At 43.7% G+C, this 18,718-nt stretch overlaps 2 protein-coding genes across 4 annotated transcripts in view; one reads left to right on the top strand and one right to left on the bottom strand.

The window, feature by feature from the left end:
- The window catches only part of LOC139766551 (neurofascin-like), a 19,571-nt gene extending 17,360 nt beyond the window's left edge, over positions 1–2,211 (top strand). Inside the window, exon 14 of one of the 2 annotated variants that reach the window (XM_071695353.1) lies at positions 668–2,211. In XM_071695353.1, the coding sequence (XP_071551454.1) occupies positions 668–906 (239 nt within the window). In that variant the 3' untranslated portion in view covers positions 907–2,211. The remainder of the gene's footprint in view (positions 1–667) is intronic. The other variant, XM_071695355.1, reaches the window with a different exon arrangement.
- LOC139766553 (uncharacterized) lies at positions 1,468–18,718 on the bottom strand. Of its 2 annotated transcripts, none has more exons than XM_071695359.1 (9): positions 18,574–18,718; positions 10,595–10,723; positions 9,274–9,486; positions 8,225–8,383; positions 7,726–7,952; positions 6,981–7,089; positions 5,794–5,912; positions 5,033–5,156; positions 1,468–3,824 (listed from the first exon to the last, which is right to left on the bottom strand). In XM_071695359.1, the coding sequence occupies exons 2-9, from the start codon at positions 10,626–10,628 to the stop codon at positions 3,703–3,705; spliced, it is 1,107 nt and encodes a 368-aa protein (XP_071551460.1). In that variant the 5' UTR covers positions 10,629–10,723; positions 18,574–18,718; the 3' UTR covers positions 1,468–3,702. The 2 variants fall into 2 exon arrangements, with proteins under 2 accessions (XP_071551460.1, XP_071551461.1); XM_071695360.1 differs by lacking the exon at positions 18,574–18,718 and adding an exon at positions 10,869–11,020.

Genomic DNA, 18,718 nt, shown 5'->3' with positions numbered 1-18,718 from the left:
GACTAAAGTAAGGTCTCACAGTCTAAAGTAAGGTCTCACAGTCAACAGTAAGGTCTTCAGTATAAAGTACGGTCTCAAACTAAAGTAAGGTCTCAGTATAAAGTAAGGTCTCACAGACTAAAGTAAGGTCTCAGTACAAAGTAAGGTCTCAGAGTTCCGAGGAGGATCTCAAAGTCTAAAGTGGGTCTTAGAGTTTCACGTAAACTTCCCCAAAACATCACACTAAATATTCAAACACTATAGGAATGTCAAGGTCACTAATGAACATACAGGATCTTAGAAGCTCGAACTTACAGGCAGCAGTCACTGTTTACCGTTAGTCCATTATTAATCTGGTTTAGAAACTTGACAAAGCTGTAATCAGGTCACCCCTCAATACATTTTCTCTTCTTAGTTAGGCAACCTAAGGCCTCTAGCTTTCCCATGTAACGCAGATCTTATTTCCAGTAACATCTTTGTTGCTCTCCTCTGGACCTCCTCTCTCAGCTTTTTGTGCTTCGTTAGGCGCAGTGACCAATCTCCAGAAACACATTCTAAATTGGGCCTTACGTAAGATGTGAACGGCTTGCTATATATCTCCTCATTCATGACTTAAATGCAAAATGCTAACTGTTAAGTCCAGTCTCTTGAGACGACCTGTACCACCAACAATTCTCTGTTTGGCCAGGGCTGCAGTGGCCCTTCTGGGTAGGCGGGCGTGAGGAGGGAGGCGGAGGCGGTGGATGGAGGTGGATGGCAGACGGTAGCAGGGTGGACCCCGGCGTGTGGGCCCCTGGACACCCAAGACCCTATGGGCCCCAGAGAGCACCTGAGGGGTCCTGCATGATCCTAGACGGGCACCACGGATACGACGCCTCTTCTCTCCCCTGCCACCTCAGGAGACGCTTCCTCTGCCGTCTCCAGTGAGTCGCTACAGAAGGAGGGAGCCTACGGCAGGAGGTAGTGTACCGCAGCAGAGAATCTACAGCAGGAGGGAGTGTCCCACAAGAAGAGGCGAGAAGGCAGCAGAGAGACGAGCATAGGAGTACGTGGAAAAAGTAGATAAAAGAAGTCCTGGTGGTCTTTGACAGGAGGTTATCTGCTGGAGGACGGTAATAAGCATCCAAAATTCCTCGTCTGTATAGATGGAAGTAGGATAGGAGAGCAGAAGGCTCCTACCTACACACTATTCCCTCCAACACACCAGCCGGGGAAAAAAAAAAAAAAAAAACAGGCCATGAATGAACAACATGTAGTATAAGGATAATATACTAACATGGGAATTTTGTGGGAAAGAATGAACAGGAAAGACATTCTTGTCTCATCACAACGTCGTCGGATGCTCTCTGGGGGAGGATGCATCTTGACCTCCATCTGAAGTATGTGTACGTTACACTGTCAGTCTTGAAGAGGATCATTCACAGATATTCAGTATCATTAAAGTATACATTATCAAGCCATGGCATACGTGGATTGGTAGCTCTATAACCCTGCTGTGAAAAGCAAGTGTTGCCCAGGTTTGCACTACACGTACTCTTAAACTACAACTATACCGTCACCTCAGGCCGCCATCTACCCTGTCTCACGTGAGGAACTGTTGAGTTAGGCTGTCGAAAATACCGAGTAGTTCCCACACCTTCTATTGGATCTCCGAGTCTCAACTTTTATCAGTGAAGATCATTCTAGCTCTTCCTTCAAAAGGTTTGACTCAGAGGAAATGTATAGCAGCAGGGAGTCTTACGATCCGCCCAGGTCCTTCACCACCGCAGTAGGAGGGAGTCTTACGATCAGCCCAGGTTCTTCACCACCGCAGTAGGAGGGAGTCTTACGATCCGCCCAGGTTCTTCACCACCGCAGTAGGAGGGAGTCTTACGATCCGCCCAGGTTCTTCACCACCGCAGTAGGAGGGAGTCTACACCAACGACACCAGCAGGATACTCTACACCGCAGCAGGAAGTCAATGGCAACACGGACTTAAGACTGCAGCATTAGGGAGTCCACAGCAGGACAGACTCTACACCACAGCAAGTCATGAGCAACTCCCATTGCTTCTCAAACTTCCGTGTCAGTAATAAGAGTCGGCAGATCAAACTTGTCCAGGCTGTGACTTACTTGGTGATAAGTAAACTTGTGCAAACTTACAAAAGCAATGTGAATGGGATTATACAGTCTGTAAATACAAATGTATCATGAGTTAATAAGAAAGGAACATAATATACTATTTTTTTGACATTCTTCTTTATATTTTGATAACATTATATTTCTTTGTAATATACTATCTTGAACACCCGATGAAGGTTATCTTTAAGTCTTATCTTATGGTGATTATAACTTAATGTTGTCCTACCAGACGATAGGGGTAAACCTCACATACCAAACTAACTCAAGTCAATCATCTTCGCTCCTCTCTACACCACTCCCTGCTGTCACCCTATGTCTAGTATAAAATCTCTAGGATAAAGATGTAGACATCTAAAATCACATTACTCTTTCCTGTCCGGAGATTCTTATGACACGCGTCTGGAATCATAAGTAAACACTGGGGTCTGGGTGAGAAGATGTCTTCAGTACATGACTTCACAGGGGTCTCCATTACATGACTCCACAAGTGTCTTCAGTACGTGACTTCGCAGGTGTCTACAGTGCATGACTCCACGAGTGTCTTCAGTACGTGACTTCGCAGATGTCTACAGTACATGACTCCACGAGTGTCTTCACTACGTGACTTCGCAGGTGTCTACAGTGCATGACTCCACGAGTGTCTTCAGTACGTGACTTCGCAGGTGTCTACAGTGCATGACTCCACGAGTGTCTTCAGTACGTGACTTCGCAGGTGTCTACAGTGCATGACTTTACGAGTGTCTTCAGTACGTGACTTCGCAGGTGTCTATAGTACATGACTCCACAAGTGTCTTCAGTACGTGACTTCACAGGTGTCTACAGTGCATGACTCCACGAGTGTCTTCAGTACGTGACTTCACAGGTGTCTACAGTGCATGACTTTAAGAGTCTTCAGTACATGACTTCACAGAAATCTTTTGAAATCTCTCGCTGTCGTCCATATGTCTTTCACTGTATAAAACTTTCAGACTCCATCCAGTTGCTGTGATCACACGTACAGATGATGTACGACTGATCAACCATCTTGGAAACCTTGTTGACGGTTTACCTGTTGCAGGAATGCAATCAAGAGATACTTGGCTTCTTCAGTCAGTCTGTACTCGGCATTGAAAAAGATTAAATCTTCCTATTCAGGACTTAAACAGCGATTCCTACTACTTGTATCCACTTATGAAATGTTGTTGAAACGAGAGGCAACCAAACTGGTGTATGGAGAGCGGCCTAAGTCTCGGCTGAGGGTTTTAGTTTTATATATATACTTCCTAAATACTAAGGTTACATAATCTGTCTCTATCTATCTACCTTACCTGTAATGCTTAGTCTACCGTAACGGGCAAGCGTTACACAGGACCGTCTTGGCCTGAGCGTCGCTGAGGTCTGTCTGTCTTGGCACGGCTTGTCAACCATGGAGCAAATTCGAAAATTTCAGCCCTTGATTGTATCACTTGTGCGTCATGTCAGTATCAAATCATAACCTACATAAATTACTCTACAACATGATAACCACAACACCTCATGGGGATGATCCATCTACAACATCTGGCGAGGCGGTGGACACACAAGCCATGAATCCTGACCGAAGTGCTTCGTTAGCTCCTCCAACTACTGGTGAAGGAGGCACAGTAGGAGGAACGTTCCCGTGATCAAGGCAACAGAGCTCCCAACATCCCCGGCAGATCCACCATCAGGGTCAGCAGGGTCAGCAGGGTCAGTATTATCAATCACTGTAAGACAAATATACAAATGGTGTTCTTAGTCACTCACTTTTTGTGTCATCTGAAGCTGCGCAAGGGTTAAATATTAAACCTAAACTTTTGATAATACTGAAAAACTGTTTATTTGCAACTGGAGGCTTATTAGAATTTCCAACAAATAAATCGATTATGGATGGCTCTGTGAAGTGTGCCACACACTGAAATATGCCATTCTGAAGTATGCCGCCCCCCACTGAAATCTGCCACTCACTGAAGTATGCCATCTACCAAAACATGCCAAAAACTAGAGCATAAAACCCAGAGAAGGATTTGAAGCTGGAGAGAGGAAAGCTAAGGCCGTTCTCTCATGGGCATTTCTGCAGACTGGACTTCCAAAAGCAATATAAAATCAAAAGACAGAAGAACAGCTACCCCCATGAAGACACAGGTCTGTGTATGTGAATCATGTACACCATTAAAATAGTACAGGTGAAAGGGAACACAGAGACAACGAGTAAATGACAACATTTCTGGCACATGTATATGGAAATTTAGCATATAACCATCCTGAACACGTCTGTGTTCACCTCGTTACTTGAAGTAGAATCGCTCGATAAACAGAGAACATCATGAGGTTCCATTGAGTCCACTCACTGGAATACTGAATTGTGTTACGTAAGCTAATTTTCATCCTTGGTATCAGCGTTTTTTTTTTTTTTATCTTTTCTTTCGTCTAAGAAGTGAAAAAGTTAACATCAAATCGATTCAACCACAAAAGCTCAGCACCTTCACAATGAAACAAAGATTCTCCCAGTTACATCTTCTAGCAACAGCACCCGACTCCTTCCATCCAAACCATTCTAAAACTAACCACCAAGGAGAAATATTAAGCTCACCTCTGCCTCACACTTCAGTAACCTCTCTATTCACACATCCCCACTCCCTCAACAGGCAGATCACCGACAAAAATACGTACACATTTGAGATAACCCGACAAGCACTAAACAAGAGATCTCCCAACCTAACCTTACACTCCACTTCACCAGCCATACACCCACCTGAAACCAAAGCTCCCAAGACAAACACGAGTCACAGAAATCAAACTCTGGGCATTACAACAAAACACAGTTTCAACACTAATGATTATCGTAAAAGAGTTACCAGAGTACTTGTTGTGTGTATGTCACCAATGCCCCTCTGAAGCCAAACGATAGTTTTAAGGCTGTGGTTCAACTCACCACACTGTAGATCCTCTAGCCTAGGTTCATCACCATCCTCTGTTATCCAGGCGAAGGTCTTGTTGCACATCATTTTAAGGGAGGTGACAACGCCTACTGCATGGTACCCCTTCTCACATCTCACCTGCGCCAGAAGAGAACATGATGGTTTACATCCACTGAGTCAAGAGATTCTGGTGCTGGTTACAATCGCTACTGTTACAACCAATATATATATATATATATATATATATATATAGAGAGAGAGAGAGAGAGAGAGAGAGAGAGAGAGAGAGAGAGAGAGAGAGAGAGAGAGAGAGAGAGAGAGAGAGAGAGAGAGAGAGAGAGAGAGAGAGAGAGAGAGAGAGAGAGAGAGAGAGAGAGCAAGCTGGATTCTGAACTACTTTTACGATAGGAGCTACTGGATTGAGGATTCTACCCACTTCGCTAATACTGTATCCTCATGCGAGATCATTACCACTGTACTCTTACAAACATGGCTCGCAACTGTATTTCTATCTCCGCATCATTACAGTACCAGCGGTAACAAAATATTACAGTTATCATGTGACTATTATCTGTACCCTCGAAGGCGTACCAATTCTACTGTATCGTCCCAAATTTATCACTAACATTATTGCTGCAGCCCCGTCCCTGGCGGAACACTACGTCTCTACTTTTCCCCGTCATCAAGACACAGTCATCTCAACACCAAAACCACTACGCCCATCACCAGTAACCGCTACAACCACAACCTTGTTAATGTACCGCCTCTACCGTACCGTGAAGGAAGAGTCGAAATAACCAGGTGCCAGTTGGCCCCTGCAGGTCTTCCTCCCTTGTATGTTGTCCAGCATTTGGTGTTCCTGTAGATTTGGCCACGGACACCCTTCCTTCGACCCTGTGGAAGATTATTACAGTTGCTGAGGGACTTGTGGTGTCACCTCGCCAAAAACACGCCCACTTGAAACCAAACTCGCCAAACATACAAGAGTTACACTTTCTCGTCTATTCTCTGGATAACCTCTGTCCTTGCGACATTACAAATACCGAAGCACCACATCTCAAGGCCCTTCAAGCCCACGATGCAACTACCACAATGAAAACACAGGGCACACAATGCTCTTCTGCTCCGTATCTTCCCCATATACAGACAAAGAGAGGTCACTATCTGGGAGGCCCAAGATGGACATGTCTGGAGTGTGATGTTATGCCAATCAAGTTGTACGAATGAGAGGCATAGGATGTAAGTGAGAAGGTACAGAAGTGCGTGAATATGTTGGAAATATGTTTCAGGATAATATGGAGGAGGGGTGATGAAGTAAGAAATGACACGGTAAGAGAGACGTGTGGTAAGAAGAGTGTGATTGAGGGAGCTGAAGCGTATGTGCTGAAATGGTGTTGACATAAAGAGAGCAAATGAGGAAAGTTTAACTAAAAAGATATTTGCATCAGATGTGTTCTGGACAAAGAGAAGTTGAACACCAAACTGGAGATGGAAGGATGGAACGAATAGGGTTTTGAGTGCTCAGGACCTGAACATGCAGGAAGGTGTAAAGTGTGCACGGGATAGAGTGAACTGAAGCGATGTGGTATACAGGGGACGTGCTGACAGTTAAATGAACCAGAAAATAAGCAGAAGTCGGTGGAAACCACGAAAGGTGTGAGGGGCCTGATTATGAACATGGGGCTGGAGTTCCTGTGCATTACACGTGAAACACGATAGTGGATGTCAGTGAATAGGGCCATTTCCTTCATCAGTTCTTGGCGCCAACATGGAAAACGGCGAAAAAAGTATGACACAGAAATGAACTAAGGTCACGTTTTTCTCTCTGCCTGTATCTTACATTTGAGATGTGTAGGGCAAATTTATCTTTCCTCAGACACGTATGAGTCACACCCACTTCCTTCAAACTCTTCACACATAACAAATTTAAACCTAAACCTAAAGTGTTGCCAACCAGCTCACAGAGAATACTGTAGGAAATGGAGCTTGTGAGGGGGATGTATGTCCCATCCGTCTTAGTAACGCCTAGAGAGGAACGAAAACTCGCATCGTCTGGCGTGTTTGCGTCTATCTGTAATAATAATAATAATAATAATAATAATAATAATAATAATAATAATAATAATAAAATCTATAGGGTCATGGAAAAAAGTGTCAAATTTCCGCATTATATTGATTAAAGGATCTGTAGAAAAAGTTGTTTGAAAATATTGAAATGCCGAGATGTATATCTTTGCTAACAGCTAAAAATCTTGACAGAAATCTAATGAAGATCTTTTGTTTTAGTTACAAGTGAGACCTTTGACTAATTTGACAAAACGGGGATACCAAGACTTTTACATTTTAGAATGTTTATATTTTACTGTTACACAAAACTGACTCAATACGAACATTAACTGGCTTCGGTTTTAAAACAAAGCGAAGCGAGCTGACAGCGCCACACAGTCGGTATGGAGGAGCCGAAGTTACTATTAAGCACGCTAATTACACTCAAGATTGTTTGCTGGACTCTTATAAGTTATAACTGTACACAAACAGATTCCGAAATCTCTCTCTCTGTGTCCTGGGGTGATCACGTTTCTCGCTTTCTAGCCTACTCGAGTGGACCTAGCCTAGCTCAACCTAGAACTCCTTGATGGAGGTATGCCTAAACTCGGTCTTTATGTTGCACAAAACGCAGTTTCTACCATTGCCAGAACCTACCTACCTTGAATACTCTGTCGGAGAAGGAATAACCAGTGGACTTGTTCGCGTAAACAATTTTCAACCATTCCAGGGATGTGACCTCGTCGTAGAAGCCGCCTCGCTGGTCGGAGTACATGCCAGTGCGGACAGTGGGCGGGGGATACGTTGGGGAGTACCCGACACTAGCGTTGTACGTGCACGCCGTTAAGTTATCATATCCTCTATGGTATGAAGAGTAAGCCGTTAAGTCTGGAACGCGAAAAATCATCGGTGGTTACTGGCCTAGTAGTGCATTTGATTGCCGACGACAACCCCGGTACTAGCTTTTGATTTCTCTGTAGGCTTTACAGTGACAAGCGAGAAAACAAAATCAATGCGGCAACTCTTGGATGTACAGTAGGTGCCACTTTAACTCATGGTGGAAGCTGTCAGCACGAATCATTCTAAGCCCAACCCCATTCAAGCTGACAAAGAAACTTGTGCATTCCCAGCCAGTGTTCCACTGGGGGGGAGGAACTCACCGATGATCAGAGCCTCCCATTTGTCTGCCTTCTCGACGTGACCGTCAGTCAGCGTGGCTGCACACGAGTAGAAGCCTCCCAAGTCATACCTCAACTTCGTCAGCTCCAGGTCTCCGTCGTCCCGGGACAAGTTCACCACACCCTTCAGTAAGCCCTCGGCTGTAAAAGGAAGCCGCAGGTTGTAATGACATATGACTGTGATGGACAGACACAGCAGTGATGGGTGGCTATGATGGATAGATGCAGTAGTGATGGACAGATGCAGCAGTGATGGACAGATGCAGCAGTGATGGGTGACTGTGGCGGACAGATGGAGCACAGTGGTGGGTGACAGTGATGGACAGATGCATTAGTGATGGGTGACCGTGATGGACAGATACAGCAGTGATGGACAGATGGAGCACAGTGGTGGGTGACCGTGGTGGACAGATACAACCCCCCCGATGCTGACCATACAAACCCTGGCACCCACCAAACCACCGCGTTGTGTTACAGCTGGTTTCACCACACCTGGTCACCTCCGCTCGCATAGCGGTTACATTCATAGTATACAAGGAACAACTCTATGTCAATAGTACTAAACTATCGTTCAGGGTTAAACAAATGTGACAACACTGGTCATCATCCGTTCCTCTTTTTCATCATTTGTTTTGCTGACTCCGGGAACACATCCCTCCTGCCTGATGATCAGGGTGGCTGCGTTAGGCCTAGGGCTCACATACCACCACACGCATACACAAGTCGGGGCCCCCCTTAACAACTTTCAACCTGTTACACACACACACACACACACATATATATATATATATATATATATATATATATATATATATATATATATATATATATATATATATATATATATATATATCAACGGAGTCCGCCTTATTGGGGTTATATCGCTCTTGAAAAATCACCTGGAGATAAGGATTTGTGCAAATACATCATTTCCCTGCGACTGAATGTAGCGCAGCCTTGTAACTGCAGAACCCCCGTAAAAGAGGTTCTGGGGATATAAGGTTACATCATACAAACACCGTGATACATACCTGATCCTTCACCAGAAGGGAGCCACTCGTAGGTGCCGACTTGCTCTTCGCCGTTCCAGAGGATCCAAGAGATCTGCTGCAAGGTCTCGCCCTCGCTGAGCTGGTATGGGCACTCCAGGAGGCTATTGTTGGCAGCGGGTCCTAGGCCGTACGAGATATGAGTTCTGTTGTTCAGCAGACGTACGGGACCTACCTCGAGCCCTGCGGCCGCGCCTGGACACGAACACACACACACACTTTATATAAGTTGGGTTGTTTTATGTGGTTTACGTATGTCGCATCGCGCTCGCGTATATATATATATATATATATATATATATATATATATATATATATATATATATATATATATATATATATATATATATGCCTCATATACGAGAAATTCTGTGGCTTTGTGGATATAAACTACTGAACATTCTACTGGAAAGAGAAAAAAAAAATCCAAAAGCTGAATAAAGAAATATTATTAAATGCAGTCAATTGACACATTGTAATCAAAGTTATTGCCTAAAGTCCTCTATTAAAAGAGCCAAGCTGTGACATACAAGGCTGACCAAGGAAATTACAGTTTGGGTTGAAAATAATAAGCCTATGTTTCATAACCTTAAGAAATTAAAGATATTTTCCATAACGTTTTTAACCTACTTTTCATGTAATGCATAAAGTAGAATATGTCTCGCAAAATCAACCGTACATAGGATTTCATATTAAAAAAAAAAAGAAATCTTTACTCAATATCTTTTGGAAAAAAGAATAATTCTCTGGAGTGAAGCTGAAAACATAACAATGGTTTCGATGAGTCTGTTACCACAGCCCTACGCTGTAATGAACATCACTTAACCTAGATTGTCATTCACTTCTTGAACTTCTCAATTTCATTTTTTTACATCAGTGTTAGGAAGTACTTTAAAATTCTCAGTTATTCGCTTTCATCTCCTCCATTCACTGAATAGCACTGAGTTGGCCAACCAGATGACTTGAAATATTCAAGTGTCCCGGCGATTACCCTGCCAGGTGGCCTGCAGTCAACTCACTCCATCCATTCTGACTCTCTCTCTCTCTCTCTCTCTCTCTCTCTCTCTCTCTCTCTCTCTCTCTCTCTCTCTCTCTCTCTCTCTCTCTCTCTCTCAGCCGCCTTACTCAAAGTGAATTGTGGCAAAAAAAAAATAAACTATTCATTTTTTTCTGTCTTATCTACAAGTTGGTCCATATCCTACCGACAGTAACATACATAACACAAGCGGAAAATGCTTCCATCTCCATTCGAGGATGAAGGATTCAACGACCATTCTATCTATACCTTTAGCAAGAGACATACCGAGGATAGTGAGGGAGAGGATCCAGAGAGTCATATTACATAAGGGCACGCCTAGCTGGCTCAGGCAGTCCGCGGATCACGTCCACTCAGTTGTCACTGATGCCTTCTGCTGCTCCACCCAAGCTCTCACTGAAATCCAAATATCACTGATGTTATTCTTCCCCCGGAGTTACTTTCACAACGAAACAAGTATCACTTTAAAGTTATTCCTTAAAGGAATAGCTATTCTGTGGGTCTTAGCATCACAGTACACTAATCAAGGAATGCACAGTACCTTGAAACCTTTGTTGGACGTGGAATATGAAATACAGACATCCACCAAGTACGGTGAGGTATCGGTCTACCTCAAACGACCTCCATGTACACACTGGCTCCTCCAATCTCCTTGGGTTTTACCTGATAAAGTGGCAACTTTACGTCAACCTGTTTATGGCGGAAGTACTCGAAAAACAAAGAAAAATCCTGCACAACAGTACGATTTTGTGAGTGTACCGGGAGAAATTATTATCATTTATTGAAGTAGTTATATACAAATGTACGTACTATGCTACAAAACGCAATTTACCGAAAAAAATAGGATGAAAAAATAAGGTAAAAATATCGGTGCGTCAGATCCTACGTCATCGCCTTGACGTACTTCCCAAGGAGAAATCTTAGGATTATACCTATGGTTACGTCTTGGGTATGCTGGTATCCAGAGGCAAAACACTTAGTGCAATGCGACTAGTTTTTCTACTACATGCATATCTTGGGATAAGAAAAGTACCGACTTAATACTATGAAACAAATGAAGTATTGAGAAATAATTGCGCGTTATTATTCGACAAGGCAGTAATGTTGTTGGGACCAACACGTTTTCTTTCCTGAGAAATGAACATAGAAAATGTAATTTCCCCAAAATTTAAAGGGGTAACTTTATCCCTAGAATGGGCGTAATTGCTGATCGGCCAAAAATCCATTTTTGCTTGTGTTTTCATGGAATGCAACGCAACATATGTGCAGATACATATGTGTGCACATCTAAAGGAAATATTGTCATATTTCTTTTCATCTCTTGGCAGCTCAAGCAACGGTGTATCAGGGCCAATGCCGTAACATACACAAGACAGCTCTGATAAAATGTTCTATCTTTCTCTCTATAAACGTAAATTCGCTGGAAAAATAATAAACAGAGAAACTCCAATCTTTCGACTGTATTTCAAGCCATTTTTAGATCACAGAGTTAACTCAGACGAGACAATATTTTACAAAAAAAAAGACTTCACGGCTGAGGAAGCATGGGACAGTTGATCTCGGAAACATGGAAAGGTTGACCATAATACTAGTAACCCGTTCCTCTACCTGGCAAAGGACGTCAGGTCAGTTACAGTTTTCTTAATTTTGCCACATCTTAACAGACATTTCATTTACATACTATCCAATTTACATATTCCTTATGTTTATGGTGCTGTTAACTCTGTTAAGGGAGGATTGAACATGCCTTTGTGTTATATATATATATATATATATATATATATATATATATATATATATATATATATATATATATATATCTTTTTCTTTCATACTATTCGCCATTTCCCGTGTTAGCGAGGTAGCGTTAAGAACAGAGGACTGGGCCTTTGAGGGAATATCCTCACCTGGCCCCCTTCTCTGTTCCTTCTTTTGGAAACTTGAAAAAAAAAAAAAAAACGAGAGGGGAGGGTTTCCTGCCCCCCGCTCCCTCCCCTTTTAGTCGCCTTCTACTCGATACGGCAGGAGACCCAGTTAAGGGAATCCTGCAGTTTCATGTCTGAACAAATACAGATTCTACTTTGATCCTGTAATGCGTGGCTCAGAGTGTCGAGTGTGTGACGCCCGCGCTATGCACACACCGTCATAAAGATTGTTGACTGTGTTACGACCGCTCGAGGAATATAACAGTAAAGTTTAGTCTGGAATGCCGACATATTGTTTCTGTGGCAACGGTGTGTATAAGTCTGTGTGTGTGTTTCTTTGTGTCTGTTTGTCACTGCCTATTTGTAGTGTTCGGGGAGGGAGTTCTACACTCGTAGGATCAGGTCTTAAAACTCTCTACAGTATCATACATTCTTATCAGCTTCTGTGTATTTGCCTGTACTCAGTCTCGCAACAAGTTCATCCACTGTGCAAGCTTCTCCCCCATTCATTATCTTCTTGAGAGGAGCGATTCCCTTCTTCTGTTGTCTTCTCTTGCTTTTCTTGATATCATATATTTCTGTAGAAAGATTAGACATGACTTATATTTCTTAATAAGACTTCGCCTCAATTACTCACAAGACAAGTTTCGTTTAGTTTCTTCCCCCGAATTCGGCTTGTAAATTCCAGCTGTCTCGTTTACCACCAAACGTTATTTTCAGTCCTACTGCAGTATTCCTCAACACGCCTAGCTTCTGTGTGTGTGTGTGTGTGTGTGTGTGTAGATGAGTAGCATTTCCTGCAGTACTAATCACGTTCTGACGCTATTGTGCGTGACCGTGTAACTGTATCATTAGGAGAGTCGCTTGATACCAGGGGTGTTTTCAAGGGATGGTCCGTATAAATATTTACATGGCGCATCGCGTTACGTGATGCAGGTGCGTGTGCTTGTGTATGAATACCCAGCTGCCATCAAGTTATAATTACCTATTTGCACGGCATGATGAGGGGCGTTCGCGGGTCACCCATTTAAACTCTTTACTAACAAGTTGATTGAGGATAAATCCATCTCATTTCACGCGTAGTAATGGGCAAACAAACGTTTTAACCTTGGAAGGGTTGCAATACTTGTTCTTCAATGGGAGTGTTAACATGCGCGCCTCCTCGGTAACATGAAAGTATACAGGTTTTATATATGTAACATCAGTATGTCTTTCTTTTCTCAAAACACCAAAATACGTCTTTCTCATCTCTGCCACTAATCACAAACTGGTTCCTCTGATCCTAATGGTCTGTCGCTGTTTGAACTCCTTTGCATAATGTCTTCAACTTTAATGTACAGTTCACATTATCAGTTTCATTATTTTGCCCATCCGGTTCATCCACAAATCTACTGAGACAGAACCACTACACTTCACATCTCTTTTTAAAAAAGCTTCTTGTTTATTTTTCCTGTTATATCTTGACACGGGGAGCTATGATCGTAGAACTCCCTCCCAGTACGGTGCAAACAGGTAACCACATACACAAAATCGTGGAGTTACACATTTGAGAGAGAGAGAGAGAGAGAGAGAGAGAGAGAGAGAGAGAGAGAGAGAGAGAGAGAGAGAGAGAGAGAGAGAGAGAGAGAGACGTGGTTCACAAACCTTCACGCGTTCTTACACCAGCTTGAAGACGTAGAAAAAACACGAGGATGAAGCAAACCAGAGGACATAACACCAAAGTAAGCAAGAATCCTGTTACACAAGATGCAGAGAAAAACACTTTTATACCATGACAGTCGTGGAGGAACGGGATGAACTGAGTAATCAAACAGTGACTGCCGACAGCATACAGAATAAAAAAAGAAAAAAAAAACTGTCGGTAAAAATAGATCAATAGATGGGGCCCCGCCTGTGGTGAGCTCCCTCCCCGTACTGTACATACAGGTAGCGACCCACCGGCTTTTGCCAAGTACCCGCCTATCGACCAGCCCCATACAAGAAGATAAACAGGCGTTGTCAGTGGGGTGGCTCCCCCGTCCGGAGTTCGAACCCGGTTACGTATTCTCAACCCCTTCTAGGGGTCGGGGGGTCACCATAAGAAGAGAAAGTCCCCAGCAAGGAACATAAGTATTGACCACAATGGAAAATATAAAAAAAAAAGATATTGTATCAAAGATAACTCAAGGTTGTAGGTCGTGGAATATAAAGACGTTTCATAATAGGCTCGGGAGAAAACGAGAATACATGAGCTATGTGTTGTACTGGCGCAGGCCACACGGGTGCCGACGACACCACCTGCCACACGAGAGACTACCTTCACACATAGCATCGTAAGGCGAGAACTGCTTACACGGCGATAACCCACTTACGCCCTTCTGTATAAACTAACGATTTGTAGTGACCTGCCAGAAAACATTTATAGACCTAGGTATGGTGTATGTATTACTCATATCTTCAGGCATTGTGTGTGTGTGTGTGTGTGTGTGTGTGTGTGTGTGTGTGTGTGTGTGTGTGTGTGTGTGTGTGTGTGTTAGGAGTCCGTCTAGAACATCTACAAGTAGACCCACGTATCGACAGAATCCTGAGCCAGAATCACACCCACGTACAGACAGAACCCCAGGTCAGAATCACACCCACGTACAGACTGAACCCCAGGCCAGAATCATGCCCACGTAGAGAGAGGACCTCTGGCTACAATCATACCCACGTACAGACAGATCCCAAGGACAGAATCACACCCACGTAGAGATAGGACCTCTGGCCAGAATCATACCTACTTACGGACAGAACCCCAGGCCAGAATCACACCCACGTACAGACAGAACCCCAAGCCAGAATCACGCCCACGTAGAGAGAGCACCTCTGGCCAGAATCATACCTACTTACGGATAGAACCCTAGGCCAGAATCACACCCACGTAGAGACAGGACCCCTAGCCAGAATCATACCCACATGCAGACAGGATCCCTAGCCAGAATCATACCCACGTACAGACAGGACCCCAGGTCAAAATCAATACCCCGTAAAGACTACGGAGGTGGAGGCAAAGTCATGTCCACTTGTATTACCATTATGTTATGGATGACCCGCCACTACGACACGACAATTGCCTGCCGACTCCCCTCTCCCCCACGTTAGTGCGTCTGTAGACAATGGACCTACCCACCGCTGGCCAACGATAAGGCACAACCTGATGCATGTACTAATTATGGAGGAAGACTCCTGGTTGGTCATGCGAGACAGGGAAGTAAAAAGAAAAATTGCGTCTACTTTCATGCATATGCAACAGGACAGTCAATCTGGTAGTTAGTTCACGGGCCAGTCACCCTGGTAGTTTGTTTACAGACAAGTCTCCCTGGTAGTTTGTTTATATACCAGTCGCCCTGGTAGTTTGTTTATAGACCAGTCATCCTGGTAGTTTGTTTATAGACCAGTCACTCTGGTGGTTAGTTTATAGACTAGTCATCCTGGTAGCATGTTTACAGACCAGTCAACCTGGTAGTTTGTTTACAGATCAGTCATTCTGGCAGTTTGTTTACAGACCAGTCATCCTGATGGTTAATTTACAGACAGTGTAATCCAGTGGCATCAGCTGACTGGTGTGGATTCCACACACTAGAAATTGTGATGTAACGTAAAGTGGGCGAGATGACAATGTGACACAACAAATGTAATGTTAACTTACGACACAAGAAAGTACAATGTTAGCTGACGACAAAGCATGGTGTACTGTTGGCTTGTGAGACAGCACGGTGTATTGATAGCTGACGACACAATAAGGGTGTAATGTTAGATTATATCATAGTAAGGTGTAATGTTAGCTTATGACACAAGGTGTAATGTTAGCTGGACACAGTATAGTTAGCTTATGACACAGCAGAGCTGACAGAATGTTTTAAGATACCTAAGCGATTCAACAACGTCGATAATGAAAATTTCTTTACGGTCGCGCCAGTGCTACCAACGAGAGAGAGAGAGAGAGAGAGAGAGAGAGAGAGAGAGAGAGAGAGAGAGAGAGAGAGAGAGAGAGAGAGAGAGAGAAACCTTGCTATATTGTAACTCTGACACGTTTGGTCAGCATCACGTGCAACCGCCAACCCGTGGAGTCAGTGTTCTCGACCATCGCAGTACGAGTAAAAAAAGAAAGAAAAAGAAAAACACCAGGGACCACATGCTTCCTCTCCCGAACCTTCTGCCAAAGTCGAACCGTCATGCTCACGGGATTAATTCAAGACGGCTGACACATGTTGTTGTACCAAAGTTATCGTGTTATGCTCCGAGCTTTTAGTCTACTACGGTGGGGAAGGTTGTGTGGAGGAGAAGTGTGGTCATGAGAGTTGGGCACAGTGAGGCAGGACGGTGGGCATGGCCACTACCACCTGTGACACAAATTCAAAGCCGGAAAAAAAGTCAGATTTAGCTCACTCAGGTAGGGATAGTGGGGGGGGATGGGGGGTCAGACCGCACGCGAGCAGGCCCGCAGGAATATTTCCACTGACTATGCACACACTGGTGAAGGAGGGAGGGTGGTGCACCACACACACACACACACACTGGTGAAGGAGGGGGAGAGCACACCCACTCACACTGAGGGAGGAAGGCACCGCAACATCCATGGGAAGGGGGGGTGCAGCCGGACTCGCCCGCATCCGGGAAATGTGCAACACTCGCTATCATTATCATAATCATTATTGTTACTATAATCATAATTATTATTGTTGTTGTTGCTCATTGTAGTAATGGTTGTTTTGATGATAGTGATAGGTGGTAGCGGGGTTGACACCAGCGATGATGGGCTGTGTTGAGGCTGGTGATAGCGGCGGTGGTGGTAGTAGTGAGGGTGGTGTTAGCGGTGGTATCAGCAGTTACAAATGTTGTGCTGGGAGTAGCGAGGAGTCGAGATAGTGGTAAAGTAGCAATGACTGTAGCAAAATAATAACAGTAGCACTATTAGAAAACTAATAATGATAGCGGTAATGGTAGTCAGTAATTTTAACAGCAGAAGTAACGGTAATACTTGGAATAGTTTATGGTCACGATAATACGAACAGTAGACTGAATTAAAGACGCCAGTAATTGTTGCGTTAGTCGTCTGGGTCAGTGAAAGAGCCGTTGATTGCGTCAGTCATGCACAATACATAGTCATGAACGGTCATGCACACCATACCCCTCCCCTCTCCCTGTGCCATGCACTCGCACCCACATAAAAACGTACAAAAAAATCCCGCGTTTATTCAACACACTGATCACGGAACGCTAAGGAAACTCATTAATATCGTTTTAGGTTTTGCTTTATATGACCGAAAATCAGTTTTTAGATATGTTTGTCTTTCCTTTCTTGATATCGACCCACTAACATCCCATATACCATAATGTTGTAGACACAGCAGTAGCAGAAGTGACTAAGAACTGTTTGTGTAAACAGAGGTGCGACAAGGGAATGTGCGTGTCACGGTCCCCGGCCTGCCTGCAGCTGGTTCCTTCCCATCTAGTATTTAGCTTAACGTTTTGACCACATCTCAAACATCTCGACCCATCGCTTACGATACATACACGGGAAAACTATGCTATTAGATCTTTTATATGTTTACTTCCATACTCGAAAATATGTTGTAAAGATTCAATAGATTTTCATCGTTAATTTCTCTACGGGTAGTGGTTAATCGTCATCTGAAACAAGTGGTTAGAGAGAAAAACAGAGCTAAACTGTGACAACGTAGACACTTCGCTCGGCAAAAGATTTATGCGAGTTCGTAACCATGAAAATTATAGGACCTTCGGTCGACGCTTTCAAGGGGAATAACAATGTTGTTCTAAAAGGTAAAATGAACACCTAGGCTAGCTGTGATGGACAGTCTTGACACCCAGTATGATCGACTGATCTGCCATAATTAGACGTTATACGTAACATAGTATAACTGAGTCTCGTTTACATGTAAACGTAATTACTGTTAGCGTTGCCGCACGGGAAAAAAAATTGTATTTATTGAAGTCACCAAAGTAACTGTACGTCCCATATTCAAGCGTAAGAACGTGTTGATGAACGATGGTGTAAAACTGCAAACTACACAGTGTAGTGTGTGTCGTGTGTTACGAACAAAACAAATGTATGTATAGCGTAAAACCAGACACACAGCGAGGTATGTACCTGCCAACGAGGTAAACTAAGCTCCTGCACAACTGTCAACAAAGACCTTGAGAACAGGACAAAAGATCATCAAGTTGTACTGCAAATGTAATAAACTTTGTGTTGCATTTGAATAGACAGAACAGGCAATTGCACAGTTTTTTTTCTTATTTCCAGTGACTGCGCTGACAAGGTTCCAATAATACACTCACCAGAGATGTGCTACGGCTGTTGTAGGCCTTTCCCGCCACGCTCGCCGCTGCTCACACACTCACCCTTGTTACCTCCACCGCGGCCAGAGTAACACTGCTGCCAAAACTCATGCACCTGCCCCATGTATTTACTAGCTGAGAGATA

Source organism: Panulirus ornatus, chromosome 58 (genome assembly GCF_036320965.1).
Source record: "Panulirus ornatus isolate Po-2019 chromosome 58, ASM3632096v1, whole genome shotgun sequence".
Classification (NCBI taxonomy): domain Eukaryota; kingdom Metazoa; phylum Arthropoda; class Malacostraca; order Decapoda; family Palinuridae; genus Panulirus; species Panulirus ornatus.
Note: the sequence above shows the minus strand (reverse complement) of the source record. Positions and strands in the feature narration are given on the sequence as shown.